General features: G+C 56.7%; 1 protein-coding gene across 9 annotated transcripts in view; it reads right to left on the bottom strand.

The window, feature by feature from the left end:
- The window catches only part of LOC116957156 (monocarboxylate transporter 14-like), a 47,275-nt gene that overhangs the window by 17,452 nt on the left and 5,084 nt on the right, over positions 1-24,739 (bottom strand). For all 9 annotated transcript variants that reach the window (XR_012931592.1, XR_012931591.1, XR_012931590.1 and 6 more), the window contains exons 2-5: positions 16,350-17,194; positions 10,318-10,461; positions 8,475-9,760; positions 5,323-5,608 (exon numbers count right to left, since the gene is read on the bottom strand). Coding sequence is in view for 3 of the 9 variants with exons in the window: in XM_076058302.1 (XP_075914417.1) it covers positions 5,323-5,608; positions 8,475-9,760; positions 10,318-10,461; positions 16,350-16,845 (2,212 nt within the window). In the remaining 6 variants the exon portion in view is untranslated. The remainder of the gene's footprint in view (positions 1-5,322; positions 5,609-8,474; positions 9,761-10,317; positions 10,462-16,349; positions 17,195-24,739) is intronic.

Here is a 24,739-nt window from a genome sequence, read left to right as displayed (position 1 = left end):
GGTGTAGGAGACACGGTGTGGTACAGGAGACACGGTGTGGTACAGGAGACACGGTGTAGGAGACACGGTGTGGTACAGGAGACACGGTGTGGTACGGGAGACACGGTGTGGTACAGGAGACACGGCGTGGTACAGGAGACACGGTGTGGTACGGGAGACACGGTGTGGTACAGGAGACACGGTGTGGTACAGGAGACACGGTGTAGGAGACACGGTGTGGTACAGGAGACACGGTGTAGGAGACACGGTGTGGTACAGGAGACACGGTGTGGTACAGGAGACACGGTGTAGGAGACACGGTGTGGTACAGGAGACACGGTGTGGTACGGGAGACACGGCGTGGTACAGGAGACACGGCGTGGTACGGGAGACATGGCGTGGTACGGGAGACACGGTGTGGTACAGGAGACACGGTGTAGGAGACACGGTGTGGTACAGGAGACACGGTGTAGGAGACATGGTACAGGAGACACGGCGTGGTACAGGAGACACAGCGTGGTACAGGAGACACGGTGTGGTACAGGAGACACGGTGTAGGAGACACGGTGTGGTACAGGAGACACGGTGTAGGAGACACGGGGTGGTACAGGAGACACGGCGTGGTACGGGAGACACGGCGTGGTACAGGAGACACGGCGTGGTACAGGAGACACGGCGTGGTACAGGAGACACGGTGTAGGAGACACGGTGTGGTACAGGAGACACGGTGTGGTACAGGAGACACGGTGTGGTACAGGAGACACGGTGTGGTACAGGAGACACGGCGTGGTACAGGAGACACGGCGTGGTACAGGAGACACGGTGTAGGAGACACGGTGTGGTACAGGAGACACGGTGTGGTACAGGAGACACGGTGTGGTACAGGAGACACGGTGTGGTACAGGAGACACGGCGTGGTACGGGAGACACGGTGTGGTACAGGAGACACGGTGTAGGAGACACGGTGTGGTACAGGAGACACGGTGTGGTACAGGAGACACGGTGTGGTACAGGAGACACGGCGTGGTACAGGAGACACGGTGTGGTACAGGAGACACGGCGTGGTACGGGAGACACGGTGTGGTACAGGAGACACGGTGTAGGAGACACGGTGTGGTACAGGAGACATGGTACAGGAGACACGGTGTGGTACAGGAGACACGGTGTGGTACAGGAGACACGGTGTAGGAGACACGGTGTGGTACAGGAGACACGGTGTGGTACGGGAGACACGGTGTGGTACAGGAGACACGGTGGGGTACAGGAGACACGTGTAGGAGACATGGTGTAGGAGACACGGTGTGGTACAGGAGACACGGTGTGGTACAGGAGACACGGTGTGGTACAGGAGACACGGTGTAGGAGACACGGTGTGGTACAGGAGACACGGTGTGGTACGGGAGACACGGTGTGGTACAGGAGACACGGTGTGGTACAGGAGACACGGTGTAGGAGACACGGTGTGGTACAGGAGACACGGTGTGGTACAGGAGACACGGTGTAGGAGACACGGTGTGGTACAGGAGACACGGTGTAGGAGACACGGTGTGGTACAGGAGACACGGTGTGGTACAGGAGACACGGTGTGGTACAGGAGACACGGCGTGGTACGGGAGACACGGTGTGGTACAGGAGACACGGTGTAGGAGACACGGTGTGGTACAGGAGACACGGTGTGGTACAGGAGACACGGTGTGGTACAGGAGACACGGCGTGGTACAGGAGACACGGTGTGGTACAGGAGACACGGCGTGGTACGGGAGACACGGTGTGGTACAGGAGACACGGTGTAGGAGACACGGTGTGGTACAGGAGACACGGTGTAGGAGACACGGTGTGGTACAGGAGACACGGTGTGGTACAGGAGACACGGTGTAGGAGACACGGTGTGGTACAGGAGACACGGCGTGGTACAGGAGACACGGTGTGGTACGGGAGACACGGTGTGGTACAGGAGACATGGCGTGGTACAGGAGACACGGTGTGGTACGGGAGACACGGCGTGGTACGGGAGACACGGCGTAGTACAGGAGACACATTGTGGTACAGGAGACACGGTGTGGTACAGGAGACACGGTGTAGGAGACACGGTGTGGTACAGGAGACACGGTGTAGGAGACAAGGGGTGGTACAGGAGACACGGCGTGGTACAGGAGACACGGCGTGGTACAGGAGACACGGTGTAGGAGACACGGTGTGGTACAGGAGACACGGTGTGGTACAGGAGACACGGTGTGGTACAGGAGACACGGTGTGGTACAGGAGACACGGTGTGGTACAGGAGACACGGTGTGGTACAGGAGACACGGTGTGGTACAGGAGACACGGTGTGGTACAGGAGACACGGTGTAGGAGACACGGTGTGGTACAGGAGACACGGTGTGGTACAGGAGACACGGCGTGGTACGGGAGACACGGTGTGGTACAGGAGACACGGCGTGGTACAGGAGACACGGTGTGGTACAGGAGACACGGCGTGGTACAGGAGACACGGTGTGGTACAGGAGACACGGTGTGGTACAGGAGACACGGTGTGGTACAGGAGACACGGTGTGGTACAGGAGACACGGCGTGGTACAGGAGACACGGTGTGGTACAGGAGACACGGTGTGGTACAGGAGACACGGTGTGGTACAGGAGACACGGTGTGGTACAGGAGACACGGTGTAGGAGACACGGTGTGGTACAGGAGACACGGTGTGGTACAGGAGACACGGTGTAGGAGACACGGTGTGGTACAGGAGACACGGTGTGGTACGGGAGACACGGCGTGGTACAGGAGACACGGCGTGGTACGGGAGACACGGCGTGGTACAGGAGACACGGTGTGGTACGGGAGACACGGTGTGGTACGGGAGACACGGTGTGGTACAGGAGACACGGCGTGGTACGGGAGACAGGGTGTGGTACAGGAGACACGGTGTAGGAGACACGGTGTGGTACAGGAGACACGGTGTAGGAGACATGGTACAGGAGACGCGGCGTGGTACAGGAGACACGGTGTAGGAGACACGGTGTGGTACAGGAGACACGGTGTAGGAGACATGGTACAGGAGACACGGCGTGGTACGGGAGACACGGCGTAGTACAGGAGACACATTGTGGTACAGGAGACACGGTGTGGTACAGGAGACACGGTGTAGGAGACACGGTGTGGTACAGGAGACACGGTGTAGGAGACACGGCGTGGTACAGGAGACACGGCGTGGTACAGGAGACACGGCGTGGTACGGGAGACACGGCGTGGTACAGGAGACACGGTGTGGTACGGGAGACACGGTGTGGTACAGGAGACACGGTGTAGGAGACACGGTGTGGTACAGGAGACACGGTACAGGAGACACGGTGTGGTACAGGAGACACGGTGTGGTACAGGAGACACGGTGTAGGAGACACGGTGTGGTACAGGAGACACGGTGTAGGAGACACGGTGTGGTACAGGAGACACGGTGTGGTACAGGAGACACGGTGTAGGAGACACGGTGTGGTACAGGAGACACGGTGTAGGAGACACGGTGTGGTACAGGAGACACGGTGTGGTACAGGAGACACGGTGTGGTACAGGAGACACGGTGTAGGAGACACGGTGTGGTACAGGAGACACGGTGTGGTACAGGAGACACGGTGTGGTACAGGAGACACGGTGTGGTACAGGAGACACGGTGTAGGAGACACGGTGTAGTACAGGAGACACGGCGTGGTACAGGAGACACGGCGTGGTACAGGAGACACGGCGTGGTACAGGAGACACGGTGTGGTACAGGAGACACGGTGTGGTACAGGAGACACGGTGTAGGAGACACGGTGTGGTACAGGAGACACGGTGTGGTACAGGAGACACGGCGTGGTACAGGAGACACGGTGTAGGAGACACGGTGTGGTACAGGAGACACGGCGTGGTACAGGAGACACGGTGTGGTACAGGAGACACGGTGTAGGAGACACGGTGTGGTACAGGAGACACGGTGTGGTACAGGAGACACGGCGTGGTACAGGAGACACGGTGTAGGAGACACGGTGTGGTACAGGAGACACGGCGTGGTACAGGAGACACGGTGTGGTACAGGAGACACGGTGTGGTACAGGAGACACGGTGTAGGAGACACGGCGTGGTACAGGAGACACGGTGTGGTACAGGAGACACGGTGTAGGAGACACGGTGTGGTACAGGAGACACGGTGTGGTACAGGAGACACGGTGTAGGAGACACGGTGTGGTACAGGAGACACGGTGTGGTACAGGAGACACGGTGTAGGAGACACGGTGTGGTACAGGAGACACGGTGTAGGAGACATGGCTTGGTACAGGAGACACGGTGTGGTACAGGAGACACGGTGTGGTACAGGAGACACGGTGTAGGAGACACGGTGTGGTACAGGAGACACGGTGTGGTACAGGAGACACGGTGTGGTACAGGAGACACGGTGTGGTACAGGAGACACGGTGTGGTACAGGAGACACGGTGTAGGAGACACGGCGTGGTACAGGAGACACGGTGTGGTACAGGAGACACGGCGTGGTACAGGAGACACGGTGTAGGAGACACGGTGTGGTACAGGAGACACGGTGTGGTACAGGAGACACGGTGTGGTACAGGAGACACGGTGTGGTACAGGAGACACGGTGTAGGAGACACGGTGTGGTACAGGAGACACGGTGTGGTACAGGAGACACGGTGTAGGAGACACGGTGTGGTACAGGAGACACGGTGTGGTACGGGAGACACGGCGTGGTACGGGAGACACGGCGTGGTACAGGAGACACGGTGTAGGAGACACGGTGTGGTACAGGAGACACGGTGTAGGAGACACGGTGTGGTACAGGAGACACGGCGTGGTACGGGAGACACGGTGTGGTACAGGAGACACGGTGTGGTACGGGAGACACGGCGTGGTACAGGAGACACGGTGTAGGAGACACGGTGTGGTACAGGAGACACGGTGTGGTACAGGAGACACGGTGTGGTACAGGAGACATGGCGTGGTACAGGAGACACGGTGTAGGAGACACGGTGTGGTACAGGAGACACGGTGTGGTACAGGAGACACGGTGTAGGAGACACGGTGTGGTACAGGAGACACGGTGTGGTACAGGAGACACGGTGTAGGAGACACGGTGTGGTACAGGAGACACGGTGTGGTACAGGAGACACGGTGTGGTACAGGAGACACGGTGTGGTACAGGAGACACGGTGTAGGAGACACGGTGTGGTACAGGAGACACGGCGTGGTACAGGAGACACGGTGTGGTACAGGAGACACGGTGTAGGAGACACGGTGTGGTACAGGAGACACGGTGTAGGAGACACGGTGTGGTACAGGAGACGCGTGCCGCCACGCTCACCGGCCAGCGGCGGGCCCAGCGTGGCCGAGACTCCATCCGCGAACAGCACCAGGCCGAAGGCTCGCGCCAGGCGAGGCGTCCCCACCAGGTCTCCGGTGACGCACGCCAGCAGCGAGAAGTAGCCGCTGGCGAAGCCGATGGCGGCGCACGCGCACGCCATGCCGGTGTAGCCGCCCAGCGCCGCCACGGGGAACAGGCCGATGGCGAGCCCCAGGGCCGCGTTGGTGGCCACAAAGAGGCCCCACGTGTCCACGTGGGGGACGTCGCTCAGAGCGCCCAGCGACACCTGCGGTAGGGCGCGCGCCGTTTTAAACGTCGCCCCCCCAAACCCACGGGGGAGAGACAAAGGCGGCCGAGAGTGGCGCTGGCACCAACACCAACACCACCCCACCCCCCCCCCCGTGTGCCACGGAAGGCTTCTTGCCCCTACAGCCTGGTAGAGGCTACACGGGGGATCTTTGTCTGTGTATAGGTGCTGCAAATCGCTGCTAACAGCACTTGCCCCTACAGCCTGTTAGAGGCTACACGGCGGATCTTTGTCTGTGTGTGTGTCACTGTGTTTGTATAGGGGTTAGTGTGTGTCTGTGTGTGTGTATCTGTGTGTGTGTCTGTGTGTGTGTGTCTGTGTGTGTGTCCGGCAAAACAACCCCCTACCTCCTCGCGGTGCCGGACGGGCAACTCTGTCGTGGACAGCGCTGTGGGGGGAGATCCAATTTTGATTGGCTCCTCCCCTCATGGCATATGTGTCCACCACAGGGGCTAAACGGGGGCTCTGGACGGGTGCGAGGGGCTGGTAACCCCTCCACCTTCAATTAATTACCACGAAACTACGAATTAAACTGAAATATGTAACAACTAAGCTTGTGCCGGAGGCCCCGGGGGGCCAGGCGTCTATGACGTCTCCTGGCCAAACCCCAATTGGCGGAGCCAGGAGATTGAATACCTACCCTCGGGGCTACTCCAGAAACAACGAAAAGCCACTACGGTTGGCCACGTGGAATGTTCGAACGCTCACTGCAGAGGAGAGGCTGCCACTCCTCTGTCGGGAGCTGGACCGGTACCGCCTGGATCTATGCGGCATTCAGGAGGTCCGGTGGACCGGCTCTGGCTCCTGCCACCATGAGGGGTGGACAGTCCTCTACTCGGGGCAGCAGACTGCCAAACAACAGGGTGTGGGTCTTCTTTTGAACAAAAGAATGAAGGGGGCGTGGGAGCGTGGCGGTGAGGTGTGGGAAACTGTAAGCCCCAGGCTACTTTGGGCTCGCCTTCCCATCAACCGGAGGCGAGGAATGGTGGTCGTGGTTACTTATGCCCCCACCGAAGATGAACATCCGTGAAGGGATGCAGGCAAAGCCGATGAGTCAGATGCATCTCACTCCTCAGTGTGCCGGGAAAGGTCCTGGCAAGGATTATTCAGCATCGCCTTGCCAGGCACGCTGAGGAGAGGCTTGCGGAGCCCCAATGCGGTTTCAGGAAAGGGCGGTCCTGCACAGATGCCATATTTTCTGTCCGTCTGCTACAGCAGAGGTGTAGGGAATTCCAACAAGACCTACATCTCTGCTTTATTGACCTGGTCAAGGCCTATGATACCATCAGTAGGCCTGGGCTCTGGGTCGTTCTTCGTGCTTTTGGAGTACCTGACCCTCTGCTCACGATCATTAAGGACCTTCATGATGGTGAGCGGGCCCGGGTAAAACTACGTGGCCGGGAGTCAGAGCCATTCCCTGTACACCTTGGGGTGCGACAGGGATGTCCTCTGGCTCCCACATTATTTAACATCTATTTTGACCACGTAGTTCGTGAAGCCTTCAATAGCTGTACCGGGGGAATCTCCATATGGTACAGATATAATGGGAGGCTAATCGATGCCCGGGTGCGGTCAAGGGATGGCTCCCTATTGCTCAACCACGTTATGTATGCTGATGACTTGGTAATAGCTGCTCAGTCAGAGGAGGAGTTGGAGACGCTGCTGCTGAGACTGGAGCGTGCCACTAAGAGGTGGGGCCTTACCATCAGCCCCACCAAAACTAAGCACCTGCCTGGGTATTTTGTACCATCAGACACTCCACCCCCACAACTCCCAATCGGTGATGGGGCAGTTGTGGAGAGAGTGGAGAGTTTCCCATACCTGGGCAGTGTGCTTATGACTGGCTCCAGTTTAACAGCAGAGGTCTCACTCCGAATCAGTCGAGTGGCAATATCTTTTCATCGGTTGCGTAACGCTGTGTGGAAGCTACCTGGTCTGTCGCTCCGCACTAAGCTTCAGGTCTTCTCGGCCACGGTCATTCCCTCCCTTCTCTACGCTTGCGAAACGTGGACCCCCCTAATGGAACATCTTCGCCGGTTAGAAACATTTAGGCTGGCCTGCCTACGATCCATCCTGGGTTTAACCAGACTGGATTGTGTGAGGAGCTCACAAATCCTTGAAAGATCTGGGCGATGGCTGGGTCATGTAGCCCGCATGCCCAGCCACCGCATGCTGAAACAGCTTTTGTCTGGCCGGATGGAGGGGGCTAAGCGGGCGGGGCACGGGCTAGAGAAGAGATGGAGTGATGTGGTACAGGAGGACGTGGAGCTGAGTGGACTTGCCGATGACTGGTACCAGCGGTGTCAAGATCGGCCTCTGTGGAGTGGGCTCGTGAAGGACGCTACTGGGCAGTTGGAGGCAGTCGCCCTCCAACAACAACGGAGGGTGGAGGAGCGACGCTCACAACAACGAGCGGAGCGCCGGGTGGCTAAAGCGCAGCAGGTTGGCACAGTAGGGGGCACAGGTGTGCATCAGCCAGTCATCTCAGTCAGTCGACCCGTGGCACCTGGGTTTGCCCCGTGACCTCCTGCCAGCGGGCGTTCGACACTTCACGTGGCCTCAAGGTGCACATGGCCTGGCACAAGCGTCGTGGTGACGTCACCGCCACTTAGTGGCGAATGGCGGTAGCAGCGCTACAACTGTAGCAGCAGCGCTGCTACCGCGCTACTACTACTACTTACTACCGCAGTGGTAGCGCACAGCGCTTGCCCCAACAGCTCGTTCAGGTTACACGCGGGGGGGGGTCTTTGTCTTGTTACCCCCCTACCCCCCCCCCGTGAACCCCCCACCCACCTTGCCCCCCCCCGTGCCCCCCCCCCCCCGCCCCGTGCCCCCCCCCACCCACCTTGCCCAGCATGTGCAGCACGCCGATGATGGAGGTGAGGGCAAAGCGCTCGTTCTGGGCGCCGTAGCCGGCCAGCGCCACCATCTCGGGCAGGTGGACGAAGGGAACCACGAAGCTGCAGTAGGTGCACAGCGCCCACAGCAGGAACGCGACAAAGAAGCGGTTCGCAAACACGCCGCCGGTGACGCCGGTGACGCCGGTGACGCCGGTGGCGCCGGTGACGCCGGTGACGCCGGTGACGCCGGTGACGCCGCCGGTGCCTTCCCGTGGTGGCGGCGGCGGCGGCGATGGAGGTGGCGACCGTGGCGACCGTAGCGATGCCGGTGCCCGCAGTGGTGGTGGCGACGGTGGCGCTGCTGGTGATACCGGTGGTGGTGATACCGGTGGTGGTGGTGATACCGGTGGTGGTGGTGCTGCTGCTGGTGGTGATACCGGTGGTGGTGGTGCTGCTGCTGGTGGTGATACCGGTGGTGGCGATGCCGGCGATGCCAGTGCCCGCAGTGGTGGTGGCGACGGTGGCGCTGCTGGTGGTGGTGATGCCGGTGGCGGCGATGCCGGTGGTGATGCCGGCACGGGGCCCTGCCGCCGCACCCTGCTCGTCCTCCGCCGGCTCTCCGCCTCCGGTGCCGGTGGCTCGGCACCACGGACGGCCGACGAGGGGTAGGGGAGGAGGGGGAGGAGGGGGACGGCCGATGGATCCGGCGGCGCCGGGCGATGCTGCCGGCGACTGTCGCCGTCGTCGGCGTTGGATAGCGGTGCCGGGAGGCGGCCACCGTTGCCACGGTCGCCGTGGCTGTCACCACGCTCGCCGTGGCCGTCGTGAGGTTTGTCCGGGCCGCCGGAATTGTCACCGCACCGGGCCACGAACTCCGTGCCGAGTCCGACGGCCGAACCGCCGTCGCCGCCGCCGCCGCCGCCAAAAACTTCCCCGCTGTAGACGATGCGGGCGGAGCGAAACCTCCCTCCCAACTCCTCCCCCTCCTCCTCCGTGTCGTACCACCACCCCTCCTTACCGGCACCGGCGCCGGCGCCGCCGCCGGTGCCGGCGGGCAGCGGGCGCAAGAGCGCGGCGCAAGCGCAGAGGTTGAGGCTGATGCCGGAGCTGACGAGCATGGCGCCGCGCCAGCCGTAGGCGGCGCCCAGCGCCTGCAGGGCCACGTTGGCGAGGAAGGTGCCGGCGCCGGTGCCCGTCGTGCTCAGCCCCTGCGCCAGCGCCCGCCGGCGACGCTGGAAGTACTGCCCAACAGCCACCACGGCGGGCAGGTAGGAGAGGCCCATGCCGATACCTGGGTGGTGGTGGTGGAGCGGGGGGGGAGGAGGTGGGTGGGTGGGTGGGTGAGTGAGTGGGTGGGTGGGTGGGTGGCTAGCTGTGTGGGTGGGTGGCTAGCTGTGTGGGTGGGTGAGTGGCTGGGTGGGTGAGTGAGTGGCTGGGTGAGTGAGTGACTAGCTGGGTGGGTGGCTAGCTGGATGGGTGGCTAGCTGGGTAGGTGAGTGAGTGGCTGGGTGGGTGGGTGACTAGCTGGGTGAGTGGCTGGCTGGGTGAGTGAGTGAGTGGCTGGGTGGGTGAGTGAGTGAGTGAGTGGCTGGGTGGGTGGGTGGGTGACTAGCTGGGTGGGTGGGTGGCTGGGTGAGTGAGTGAGTGAGTGGCTGGGTGACTGTTTGCTGGGTTAGGTGACTGGCGATGCAGTGACAATTGGCGATGAGGTGACTGCCTGCCTGACTGGGTGACTGATTGCCTGCCTGGGTGACTGACGAGGTGACTGACGAGGTGACTGCCTGCCTGACTGCCTGCCTGACTGGGTGACTGACGAGGTGACTGACGAGGTACCCCGGGTCCGCTCACCTCCCAGAATGCCGAAGGACAGCAACAGGAAGTGGATGCTCTGAGCGAAGGCGCTGAGGCCCCAGGAGGCGGCCGTGATGACCCCGCCCACTAAGGCCACGGGGCGACAGCCATAGCGGTCCACGAGGTGACCAGCCAGAGGGCCTGACACACACAGTGACACACACAGTGACACACACACACAGTGACACACACAGTGACACACACAGTGACACACACAGTGACACACACACACAGTGACACACACACAGTGACACACACACAGTGACACACACAGTGACACACACAGTGACACACACAGTGACACACACAGTGACACACACAGTGACACACACAGTGACACACACACAGTGACACACACAGTGACACACACACAGTGACACACACACAGTGACACACACACAGTGACACACACACAGTGACACACACAGTGACACACACAGTGACACACACAGTGACACACACACACAGTGACACACACACACAGTGACACACACACACAGTGACACACACAGTGACACACACAGTGACACACACACAGTGACACACACACAGTGGCACACACAGTGGCACACACACAGTGACACACACAGTGACACACACACAGTGACACACACACAGTGACACACAGTGACACACACACAGTGACACACACAGTGACACACACAGTGACACACACACAGTGACACACACAGTGACACACACAGTGACACACACAGTGACACACACAGTGACACACACACAGTGACACACACACAGTGACACACACAGTGACACACACAGTGACACACACACAGTGACACACAAAGTGACACACACACACTGACACACACAGTGACACACAGTGACACACACACACAGTGACACACACAGTGGCACACACAGTGGCACACACAGTGACACACACAGTGACACACACACAGTGACACACACACAGTGACACACACAGTGGCACACACAGTGGCACACACAGTGACACACACACAGTGACACACACACAGTGACACACAGTGACACACACACAGTGACACACACAGTGACACACACAGTGACACACACAGTGACACACACACAGTGACACACACAGTGACACACACAGTGACACACACACAGTGACACACACAGTGACACACACACAGTGACACACACACAGTGACACACACAGTGACACACACACAGTGACACACACACACAGTGACACACACACACAGTGACACACACAGTGACACACACAGTGACACACAGTGACACACACACAGTGACACACACAGTGACACACACAGTGACACACACACACACAGTGACACACACACACACAGTGACACACACACACACAGTGACACACACACACAGTGACACACACAGTGACACACACAGTGACACACACACACACAGTGACACACACAGTGACACACACAGTGACACACACACAGTGACACACACAGTGACACACACACAGTGACACACACAGTGACACACACACAGTGACACACACAGTGACACACACACAGTGACACACACACAGTGACACACACACAGTGACACACACAGTGACACACACACAGTGACACACACAGTGACACACACACACAGTGACACACACACACAGTGACACACACAGTGACACACACAGTGACACACACACAGTGACACACACAGTGACACACACAGTGACACACACACAGTGACACACACACAGTGACACACACAGTGACACACACAGTGACACACACAGTGACACACACACACACAGTGACACACACAGTGACACACACAGTGACACACACACACAGTGACACACACACACACAGTGACACACACAGTGACACACACACAGTGACACACACAGTGACACACACAGTGACACACACACACACAGTGACACACACACACACAGTGACACACACAGTGACACACACAGTGACACACACAGTGACACACACAGTAACACACACACACAGTGACACACACACAGTGACACACACAGTGACACACACAGTGACACACACACACACAGTGACACGCACAGTGACACACACACAGTGACACACACAGTGACACACACAGTGACACACACACAGTGACATACACACACAGTGACACACACAGTGACACACACACAGTGACACACACAGTGACACACACAGTGACACACACAGACACACACAGTGACACACACAGTGACACACACAGTGACACACAGTGACACACACACACAGTGACACACACAGTGACACACACAGTGACACACACACAGTGACACACACAGTGACACACACACAGTGACACACACACACAGTGACACACACAGTGACACACACAGTGACACACACACACACACAGTGACACACACAGTGACACACACACACACAGTGACACACACAGTGACACACACACACACAGTGACACACACACAGTGACACACACAGTGACACACACACACACAGTGACACACACAGTGACACACACAGTGACACACACACACACACAGTGACACACACAGTGACACACACACAGTGACACACACACAGTGACACACACACAGTGACACACACACACACAGTGACACACACACACACAGTGACACACACAGTGACACACACACAGTGACACACACACAGTGACACACACACACAGTGACACACACACAGTGACACACACAGTGACACACACACACAGTGACACACACAGTGACACACACACACAGTGACACACACAGTGACACACACAGTGACACACACACAGTGACACACAGTGACACACACAGTGACACACACAGTGACACACACACAGACACACACAGTGACACACACAGTGACACACACACACAGTGACACAGTGACACACACACACAGTGACACACACAGTGACACACACACACAGTGACACACACAGTGACACACACACACAGTGAAACACAGTGACACACACAGTGACACACACACACAGTGACACAGTGACACACACACAGTGACACACACAGTGACACACACAGTGACACACACACACACAGTGACACACAGTGACACACACACAGTGACACACACACACACAGTGACACACACACAGTGACACACACAGTGACACACACACAGTGAGACACACAGTGACACACACACACAGTGACACACACACACAGTGACACACACACAGTGACACACACAGTGACACACACACAGTGAGACACACAGTGACACACACACACAGTGACACACACACACAGTGACACACACACAGTGACACACACAGTGACACACACAGTGACACACACACACAGTGACACACACACAGTGACACACACAGTGACACACACACAGTGACACACAGTGACACACAGTGACACACACACACAGTGACACACACACAGTGACACACACAGTGACACACACACACAGTGACACACACAGTGACACACACACACAGTGACACACACACAGTGACACACACAGTGACACACAGTGACACACACACAGTGACACACACAGTGACACACAGTGACACACAAACACACAGACACACAGTGACACACACAGACACACAGTGACACACAAACACACAGACACACAGTGACACACACACACACACAGTGACACACACAGACACACACAGTGACACACAAACACACAGACACACAGACACACACAGTGACACACAGACACACACAGTGGCATACAGACACACAGTGACACACACAGTGACACACACAGTGACACACAGTGACACACACACAGTGACACACACAGTGACACACAGTGACACACACACAGTGACACACACAGTGACACACAGTGACACACACACAGTGACACACACAGTGACACACACACAGTGACACACACACACACTGACACACACACAGTAACACACACACAGTGACACACACAGTGACACACACAGTGACACACACACAGTGACACACACAGTGACACACACAGTGACACACACACAGTGACACACACACACAGTGACACAACAACAACAACAACCGCCATTCACCACTAAGTGGCGGTGACGTCACCACGACGCTTGTGTCAGGCTATGTGCACCCTGAGGCCACGTGAAGTGTCGAACGCCCGCTGGCAGGAGGTCACGGGGCAGACCCAGGTGCCACGGGTCGACTGACTGAGATGACTGGCTGATGCACCACCTGTGCCCCCTACTGTGCCAACCTGCTGTGCTTTAGCCACCCGGCGCTCCGCTCGCTGTTGTGAGCGTCGCTCCTCCGCCCTCCGTTGTTGTTGGAGGGCGACTGCCTCCAACTGCCCAGTAGCGTCCTTCACGAGCCTCCTCCACAGAGGTCGATCTTGACACCGCTGGTACCAGTCATCGGCAAGTCCACTCAGCTCCACGTCCTCCTGTACCACATCACTCCATTTCTTCTCTAGCCCGTGCCGCGCCCGCTGAGCCCCCTCAATCCGGCCGAACAAAAGCTGTTTCAGCATGCGGTGGCTGGGCATGCGGGCTACATGACCCAGCCATCGCAGCCTTGCCCGCCGGAGGAGCTCACCGATGGGACCTTGCCCAGATCTTTCAAGAATTTGTGAGCTCCTCACACAATCCAGCCTGGTTAAACCCAGGATGGATCGTAGGCAGGCCAGCCTAAATGTTTCCAACTGGCGAAGATGTTCCATTAGGGGGGTCCACGTTTCGCAAGCGTAGAGGAGGGAATGACCGTGGCCGAGAAGAACTGAAGCTTAGTGCGGAGCGACAGACCAGGTAGCTTCCACAGCGTTACACAACCGATGAAAAGATATTGCCGCTCGACTGATTCGGAGTGAGACCTCTGCTGTTAAACTGGAGCCGGTCATAAGCACACTGCCCAGGTATGGGAAACTCTCCACTCTCTCCACAACTGCCCCATCACCGATTGGGAGTTGTGGGGGTGGAGTGTCCGATGGTACAAAATACCCAGGCAGGTGCTTAGTTTTGGTGGGGCTGATGGTAAGGCCCCATCTCTTAGTGGCACGCTCCAGTCTCAGCAACAGCGTCTCCAACTCCTCCTCTGAATGAGCAGCTATTACCAAATCATCGGCATACATAACGTGGTTGAGCAATAGGGAGCCATCCCTTGACCGCACCCGGGCATCGATCAGCCTCCCATTATATCTGTACCATATGGAGATTCCCCCGGTACAGCTATTGAAGGCTTCACGAACTACGTGGTCAAAATAGATGTTAAATAATGTGGGAGCCAGAGGACATCCCTGTCGCACCCCAAGGTGTACAGGGAATGGCTCTGACTCCCGGCCACGTAGTTTTACCCGGGCCCGCTCACCATCATGAAGGTCCTTAATGATCGTGAGCAGAGGGTCAGGTACTCCAAAAGCACGAAGAACGACCCAGAGCCCAGGCCTACTGATGGTATCATAGGCCTTGACCAGGTCAATAAAGCAGAGATGTAGGTCTTGTTGGAATTCCCTACACCTCTGCTGTAGCAGACGGACAGAGAATATGGCATCTGTGCAGGACCGCCCTTTCCTGAAACCGCATTGGGGCTCCGCAAGCCTCTCCTCAGCGTGCCTGGCAAGGCGATGTTGAATAATCCTTGCAAGGACCTTTCCCGGCACACTGAGGAGTGAGATGCCCCTGTAGTTGTTACAGTCTGTGCGGTCCCTCTTCTTAAAAAGGGGGACCACCAGGGCATCCTTCCAATCCTGCGGAACTCGTCCAGTGGTCCAGACTGTTGTTATGATGTCATATAGGGCAGTCTGTGCACAAACGCCACCCTCCCTCAGCATTTCGCTTGGGAGATTACCCCCAGCACACCACACCCACCACCCCCACCACCCCCACCACACCACCACACCACCACACTCACCCAGCACACCACCCCCAGCACACCACCCCCACCACCAGACTCACCCACCACACCACCAGACTCACCCACCACACCACCCACACCACCCCCACCACCCCCACCACACCACCAGACTCACCACACTCACCCTCCACACCACTCACACCACACCAACCCCACCACACCACCAGACTCACCCACCACACCACCCCCACCACACCACCACCAGACTCACCCACCACCAGCGTGACGCCCATGGACAGGGAGCCAACCCAGGCGGTCGTTCCTCTGCTGGCCCCGAACTCCTGGAGCCAGGCCACGTTGAGGACTCCCACGGCCATCTGGAAGCCGAGCGTGAGGACGTGGATCCAGAAGGAGGAGAAGACCACCACCCACCCCCACGTGGCACACGCCTCCTCATCCTCATCCTCCTCATCCTCATCCTGCTCCAACCTCCTCCTCCTCCTCCACGACGAGGAGGAGGAGGAGGAGGCATCGTCGTAGTCTCCTCCTCGTCGCTTGCGGTGAGCAGCGCTGTGGGGTCCGTGCGGACGGAGGATGTCACCGCCTCTGCTGTCTCCACCGTGGCCACCACCACCACCACCGCTCCTGCCCCCGCCGTGCCCACCACCACCACCACCACCACCGCCATCGTCGTCGTCTTCGTCGTCTTCGCCGCCGTCAGCATCGCGGGCGTCCAGCGGGGCGAGGTGAGGTCCACACACACCCATGGTCAGCCGGCGGTGGTGGTGGTGGTGCTGGTGCTGCTGATGATGATGGTGCTGCTGCTGATGATGATGGTGGTGCTGCTGATGATGATGATGGTGGTGCTGCTGCTGGTGGTGATGATGGTGCTGCTGCTGATGATGATGGTGGTGCTGCTGATGATGGTGCTGGTGGTGCTGCTGCTGGTGGTGATGATGGTGCTGCTGCTGATGATGATGGTGGTGCTGCTGATGATGGTGCTGGTGGTGCTGCTGCTGGTGGTGATGATGGTGCTGCTGCTGGTGGTGATGATGGTGCTGCTGCTGATGATGATGATGGTGGTGGTGCTGCTGATGATGATGCTGTTTTGAGACGCTGCAAAAGATGAAAGGGTGCATGAGGTTGGGATGTGGATCACACACAAAGACAAAGGTAGCCCTAGGTAGCTCACACAGACAGCTGGGGCAAGGGCTCTCATCTCACGTGACATGACACAAAGACAAAGGTAGCCCTAGGTAGCTCACACAGACAGCTGGGGCAAGGGCTCTCATCTCACGTGACATGACACAAAGACAAAGGTAGCCCCAGGTAGCTCACACAGACAGCTGGGGCAAGGGCTCTCATCTCACGTGACATGACACAAAGACAAAGGTAGTCCCAGGTAGCTCACACAGACAGCTGGGGCAAGGGCTCTCATCTCACGTGACATGACACAAAGACAAAGGTGGTCCCAGGTAGCCTGCAAGTGGAGAGGCCGCATGCTGGGACCTCTGGGCCGGTAAATGAGTGATCCGGTTAACCGCCGGGAGGAGTTGGGCCGGTTAATGAGTATCGGTGGGGTCCACCGGGGCAGCGCGTTGCCTCGCGGAGACGCGGCACAGAGGCCCGGCACGCTGAGGGCCTGGGTTCGAGCCCTGGGTCTGGGTGCCTCTCAGGGGGTTCACGATGGCCGTGTCAGAGACACTGAGAGTCTGGGTTCAAGCCCTGGGTCTGGGTGTCTCTCTCTCTCAGGGGGTTCACAGTGGCCGTGTCAGAGACACTGAGAGTCTGGGTTCAAGCCCTGGGTCTGGGTGTCTCTCTCTCTCTCTCAGGGGGTTCACGATGGCCGTGTCAGAGACACTGAGAGTCTGGGTTAGAGCCCTGGGTCTGGGTGTCTCTCAGGGGGTTCACGATGGCCGTGTCAGAGACACTGAGAGTCTGGGTTCGAGCCCTGGGTCTGGGTGTCTCTCTCTCAGGGGGTTCACGATGGCCGTGTCAGAGACACTGAGAGTCTGGGTTAGAGCCCTGGGTCTGGGTGTCTCTCTCTCTCAGGGGGTTCACAATGGCCGTGTCAGAGACACTGAGAGTCTGGGTTAGAGCCCTGGGTCTGGGTGTCTCTGTCTCTCAGGGGGTTCACGATGGCCGTGTCAGAGACACTGAGAGTCTGGGTTCAAGCCCTGGGTCTGGGTGTCTCTCTCTCTCAGGGGGTTCACGATGGCCGTGTCAGAGACACTGAGAGTCTGGGTTAGAGCCCTGGGTCTGGGTGTCTCTCTCTCTCAGGGGGTTCACAATGGCCGTGTCAGAGACACTGAGAGTCTGGGTTAGAGCCCTGGGTCTGGGTGTCTCTGTCTCTCAGGGGGTTCACGATGGCCGTGTCAGAGACACTGAGAGTCTGGGTTCTAGCCCTGGGTCTGGGTGTCTCTCAGGGGGTTCACAATGGCCGTGTCAGAGACACTGAGAGTCTGGGTTCTAGCCCTGGGTCTGGGTGTCTCTCAGGGGGTTCACAATGGCCGTGTCAGAGACACTGAGAGTCTGGGTTAGAGCCCTGGGTCTGGGTGTCTCTCAGGGGGTTCACAATGGCCGTGTCAGAGACACTGAGAGTCTGGGTTAGAGCCCTGGGTCTGGGTGTCTCTCAGGGGGTTCACGATGGTCGTGTCAGAGACACTGAGAGCCTGGGTTAGAGCCCTGGGTCTGGGTGTCTCTCTCTCTCAGGGGGTTCACAATGGCCGTGTCAGAGACACTGAGAGTCTGGGTTCGAGCCCTGGGTCTGGGTGTCTCTCAGGGGGTTCACAATGGCCGTGTCAGAGACACTGAGAGTCTGGGTTAGAGCCCTGGGTCTGGGTGTCTCTCTCTCTCAGGGGGTTCACAATGGCCGTGTCAGAGACACTGAGAGTCTGGGTTAGAGCCCTGGGTCTGGGTGTCTCTGTCTCTCAGGGGGTTCACAATGGCCGTGTCAGGGACACTGAGAGTCTGGGTTAGAGCCCTGGGTCTGGGTGTCTCTCAGGGGGTTCACAATGGCCGTGTCAGGGACACTGAGAGTCTGGGTTAGAGCCCTGGGTCTGGGTGTCTCTCTCTCTCTCTCAGGGGGTTCACAATGGCCGTGTCAGAGACACTGAGAGTCTGGGTTCAAGCCCTGGGTCTGGGTGTCTCTCTCTCTCAGGGGGTTCACAATGGCCGTGTCAGAGACACTGAGAGCCTGGGTTAGAGCCCTGGGTCTGGGTGTCTCTCTCTCTCAGGGGGTTCACGATGGCCGTGTCAGAGACACTGAGAGTCTGGGTTAGAGCCCTGGGTCTGGGTGTCTCTCAGGGGGTTCACAATGGCCGTGTCAGAGACACTGAGAGTCTGGGTTAGAGCCCTGGGTCTGGGTGTCTCTCTCTCAGGGGGTTCACAGTGGCCGTGTCAGAGACACTGAGAGTCTGGGTTCTAGCCCTGGGTCTGGGTGTCTCTCTCTCTCAGGGGGTTCACGATGGCCGTGTCAGAGACACTGAGAGTCTGGGTTCAAGCCCTGGGTCTGGGTGTCTCTCTCTCTCTCTCAGGGGGTTCACGATGGCCGTGTCAGAGACACTGAGAGTCTGGGTTAGAGCCCTGGGTCTGCGTGTCTCTCAGGGGGTTCACGATGGCCGTGTCAGAGACACTGAGAGTCTGGGTTGGAGCCATGGGTCTGGGTGTCTCTCTCAGGGGGTTCACAGTGGTCGTGTCAGAGACACTGAGAGTCTTGGGTTCTAGCCCTGGGTCTGGGTGTCTCTCTCTCTCAGGGGGTTCACGATGGCCGTGTCAGAGACACTGAGAGCCTGGGTTCAAGCCCTGGGTCTGGGTGTCTCTGTCTCTCAGGGGGTTCACGATGGCCGTGTCAGAGACACTGAGAGCCTGGGTTCAAGCCCTGGGTCTGGGTGTCTCTGTCTCTCAGGGGGTTCACGATGGCCGTGTCAGAGACACTGAGAGTCTGGGTTCTAGCCCTGGGTCTGGGTGTCTCTCTCTCTCTCTCAGGGGGTTCACGATGGCCGTGTCAGAGACACTGAGAGTCTGGGTTGGAGCCATGGGTCTGGGTGTCTCTCTCAGGGGGTTCACAATGGCTGTGTCAGAGACACTGAGAGCCTGGGTTCAAGCCCTGGGTCTGGGTGTCTCTGTCTCTCAGGGGGTTCACGATGGCCGTGTCAGAGACACTGAGAGCCTGGGTTCAAGCCCTGGGTCTGGGTGTCTCTCTCTCTCAGGGGGTTCACGATGGCCGTGTCAGAAACACTGAGAGTCTGGGTTAGAGCCCTGGGTCTGGGTGTCTCTCTCTCTCTCTCAGGGGGTTCACAATGGCCGTGTCATAGACCCTGTGGGTGGGCGAGTGGGTAGTTGAGAGAGTGAGTAGGTGGGTGAGTGAGTGTGTAAGTGAGTGTGTGAGTGAGTGTGTCAGTGGGTAGGTGAGAGAGTGAGTGTGTGAGTTGGTAGTTTAGCGAGTAGGTGGATGAGTGAGTGTATGACTCACTAGGTGAGAGAGTGGGTGGGTGGGTGAGCTAGTGGGTGAGCGACTGTGTGAGTGAGAGTGAGTAGGTGGGTGAGTGAGTGTGTGAGCGAGTGTGTGAGCGAGTGTGTGAGTGTGTGAGTGGGTAGGTGAGTGAGTGTGTGAGCGAGTGTGTGAGTGAGTGTGTAAGTGGTTAGGTGAGAGAGTGAGTGTGTGAGCGAGTGTGTGAGCGAGTGTGTGAGTGAGTGTGTGAGTGGGTAGGTGAGTGAGTGTGTGATCGAGTGTGTGAGTGAGTGTGTAAGTGGTTAGGTGAGAGAGTGAGTGTGTGAGTGGGCAGTTGAGAAAGTGAGTAGGTGGGTGAGTGTATGACCAAGTGGTTAGGAGAGTGGGTGTGTGAGTGTGTGAGTGGGTCGGTGAGAGAGTGGGTGAGCTAGTGTTTACGTGAGTGTGTTTGTGAGTGTGTGAGTGAGTGTGTGAGTGAGTGTGTGAGTGAGTGGGTGTGTGGGTGTGTGGGTGTGAATGAGTGTGTGTGAGCGAGTGTGTGTGTGAGTGTGTGAGCGAGTGTGTGAGAGAGTGTGTGACTGAGTGAGTGGCCATTAACGTGCCATGAAGAAGAGCCTTTGCCTGAAACGTCGCCTATTATATATTTAATCCTCTGAAGGCCCCCCCCACACAAACACACACACGAGTCATCACCACCATCACCATCATCACCACCATCACCACCTTTATCATCATTAATCATCAGCAGCAGCAGCAGAGCGGAAAAAATAAATGAAGTGGCTTAACCCCCCAACCCCCCCAAAGACACAAAGGCTAAAGGTCCCCCAGGTAGCCTCTAACAGGCTGTAGGGGCAAGTGCTGTTAGCGAGTAGTAGCACCTATACACAGACAAAGATCCCCCGTGTAGCCTCTAACAGGCTGTAGGGGCAAGTGCTGTTAGCGAGTAGTAGCACCTATACACAGACAAAGATCCCCCGTGTAGCCTCTAACAGGCTGTAGGGGCAAGTGCTGTTAGCGAGCAGCAGCTGTGAAGGCTACCGGCACTGTGGCACACGAGGGGGTGGGTGGCCAGCACCACGCCCGGCCGCCTTTGTCTCCCCAGTGACGATGTTTACTACACAGCGCTACACCAGGTACTCATTTGAGGCTGGGTCGACCTAGGGGAGGTCCAGGACCGGTTCAGATAATCGTCACTGGCGGTGGCCGTGAGCGTTAACCGCTGCACCACCGCTCCCAAGACACACACAGACTCGTATACACACAAAACACATACATAACACACACATACACACCACATACACACACAACACACACACACACACAATATACACAACACACATACACACACACACCACACATACAACACACACACACCACACATACAACACAAACACACCACATACACACACCACACCACATACACACACACCACACACACACACAACACATACACCACACACCACACACACACACAACACATACACCACACACACACACACAACACATACACCACACACACACACAACACATACACCACACACACACCACACACACACACACAACACATACACCACACACACACAACACATACACCACACACACACAACACATACACCACACACACACACAACACATACACCACACACACACACACAACACATACACCACACACACACACACAACACATACACCACACACACACACAACACATACACCACACACACACACAACACATACACCACACACACACACAACACATACACCACACACACACACACAACACATACACCACACACACACATACAACACATACACCACACACACACACACAACACATACACCACACACACACAACACATACACCACACACACACACAACACATACACCACACACACACAACACATACACCACACACACACACAACACATACACCACACACACACACAACACATACACCACACACACACACAACACATACACCACACACACACACAACACATACACCACACACACACATACACCACACACACACACAACACATACACCACACACACACACAACACATACACCACACACACAACACATACACCACACACACACACACACCACATACACCACACACACACACACAACACATACACCACACACACAAAACACACACACAACACACAAAACACACACAAATCGCACACACAAAACACACAACCCACAATATACACACCACACGACACACACACACACACCCCACAAAACACACCACATGACACACCACATCCCACAACACACACACACACCCCACACAACACACCACATGACACACCACATCCCACAAACAACAACCCACAACACACACCCACACAACACACACAACACACACACAACACACATACACAACATACCACGCAACACACACACACACCACACACACCACACACCCAACACAACACACCACATCCCACAAACAACACCCAACACACAGACCCACACATCCGACACAACACAGAAACACACAACCCACACACACCACACATACACAACACACACAACACACACATATACACCACACATACATATACACCACACATACATATACACCACACACATACATATACACCACACACACACATACACCACACACACACCACACACACATACACCACACACACACACACCACACACACACACACCACACACACAACACAAACACATACACAACACACACCACACATACAACACACCACACAAATCTCACACAAAACACACACACACCACACACACAAAACACACACACACACCGCACACACAGAACACACAACCCACAACACACACAGACAACACACACCCCAAACAACACACACACCACACACCCCACATACACAACACACCACACATACACAACACACACACAACACACCCCACACATACAACACACCACACAAAACACACACACCACACACACAAAACATACACAACACCACAAAACACACACACACCACACACACCCCACACAACACACACACACAACCACACCCCACAACACACAACACACACCACACATACAATACACCACACAAATCACACACATACAACACACCACACAAATCACACACAAAACACACACACACACCACACACACAAAAGACACACGCACACACCACACACACAAAACACACACACCACACACACAAAACACACACACAACACACACACCCCACACACACAACACACACCCCACACAACACACACACACCCACACCCCACAACACACATACACAACACACAACACACATACACACAACACACCACACATACACAACATAATATACACAACACAATCCACACACACAAAACACACACCAAACACAGCCCACACCCACACCACGTACCCCACAACACACAAATCACACACACAACACACACACAACACACACCACGTACAAAACACACAACACACCCCAAACACACCACACATACACAACACACACAACACACACACAACACACATACACAACATACCACGCAACACACACAACACAACACATACACCACACACAACACATACACCACACACAACACATACACCACACACACACACAACACATACACCACACACACACAACACATACACCACACACACACATACACCACACACACAAAACACACACCACACACACAACACATACACCACACACACAACACATACACCACACACACAAAACACACACCACACACACAAAACACACACCACACACACACCACACACACACCACACACACAAAACACACACCACACACACACCACACACACACCACACACACACAACACACACAACACACCCAACACACAAAACACACAACCCACAATACACGCACCACACAACACACAACCCACAACACACACACACACACCCCACACAACACACCACATGACACACCACATCCCACAACACACACACACCCCACACAACACACCACATCCCACAAACAACAACCCACAACACACACACACCACACACCCCACAAACAACAACCCACAACACACACCCACACAACACACACAGCACACACACCACACACACACCACACATCCCACACAACGCACACCACACACCCCACACAACACACACCACACACCCCACACAACACACACAGCACACACACCACACACAACACACCCGCACAACACACACACACACACACCCCACACA

The sequence above is a fragment of the Petromyzon marinus genome (assembly GCF_048934315.1).
Source record: "Petromyzon marinus isolate PM22_M1 ecotype Great Lakes invasive population chromosome 70 unlocalized genomic scaffold, UKy_Petmar_22M1.pri1.0 chr70_unloc.2, whole genome shotgun sequence".
In the NCBI taxonomy this organism is placed as follows: Eukaryota; Metazoa; Chordata; class Hyperoartia; order Petromyzontiformes; family Petromyzontidae; genus Petromyzon; species Petromyzon marinus.
Note: the sequence above shows the minus strand (reverse complement) of the source record. Positions and strands in the feature narration are given on the sequence as shown.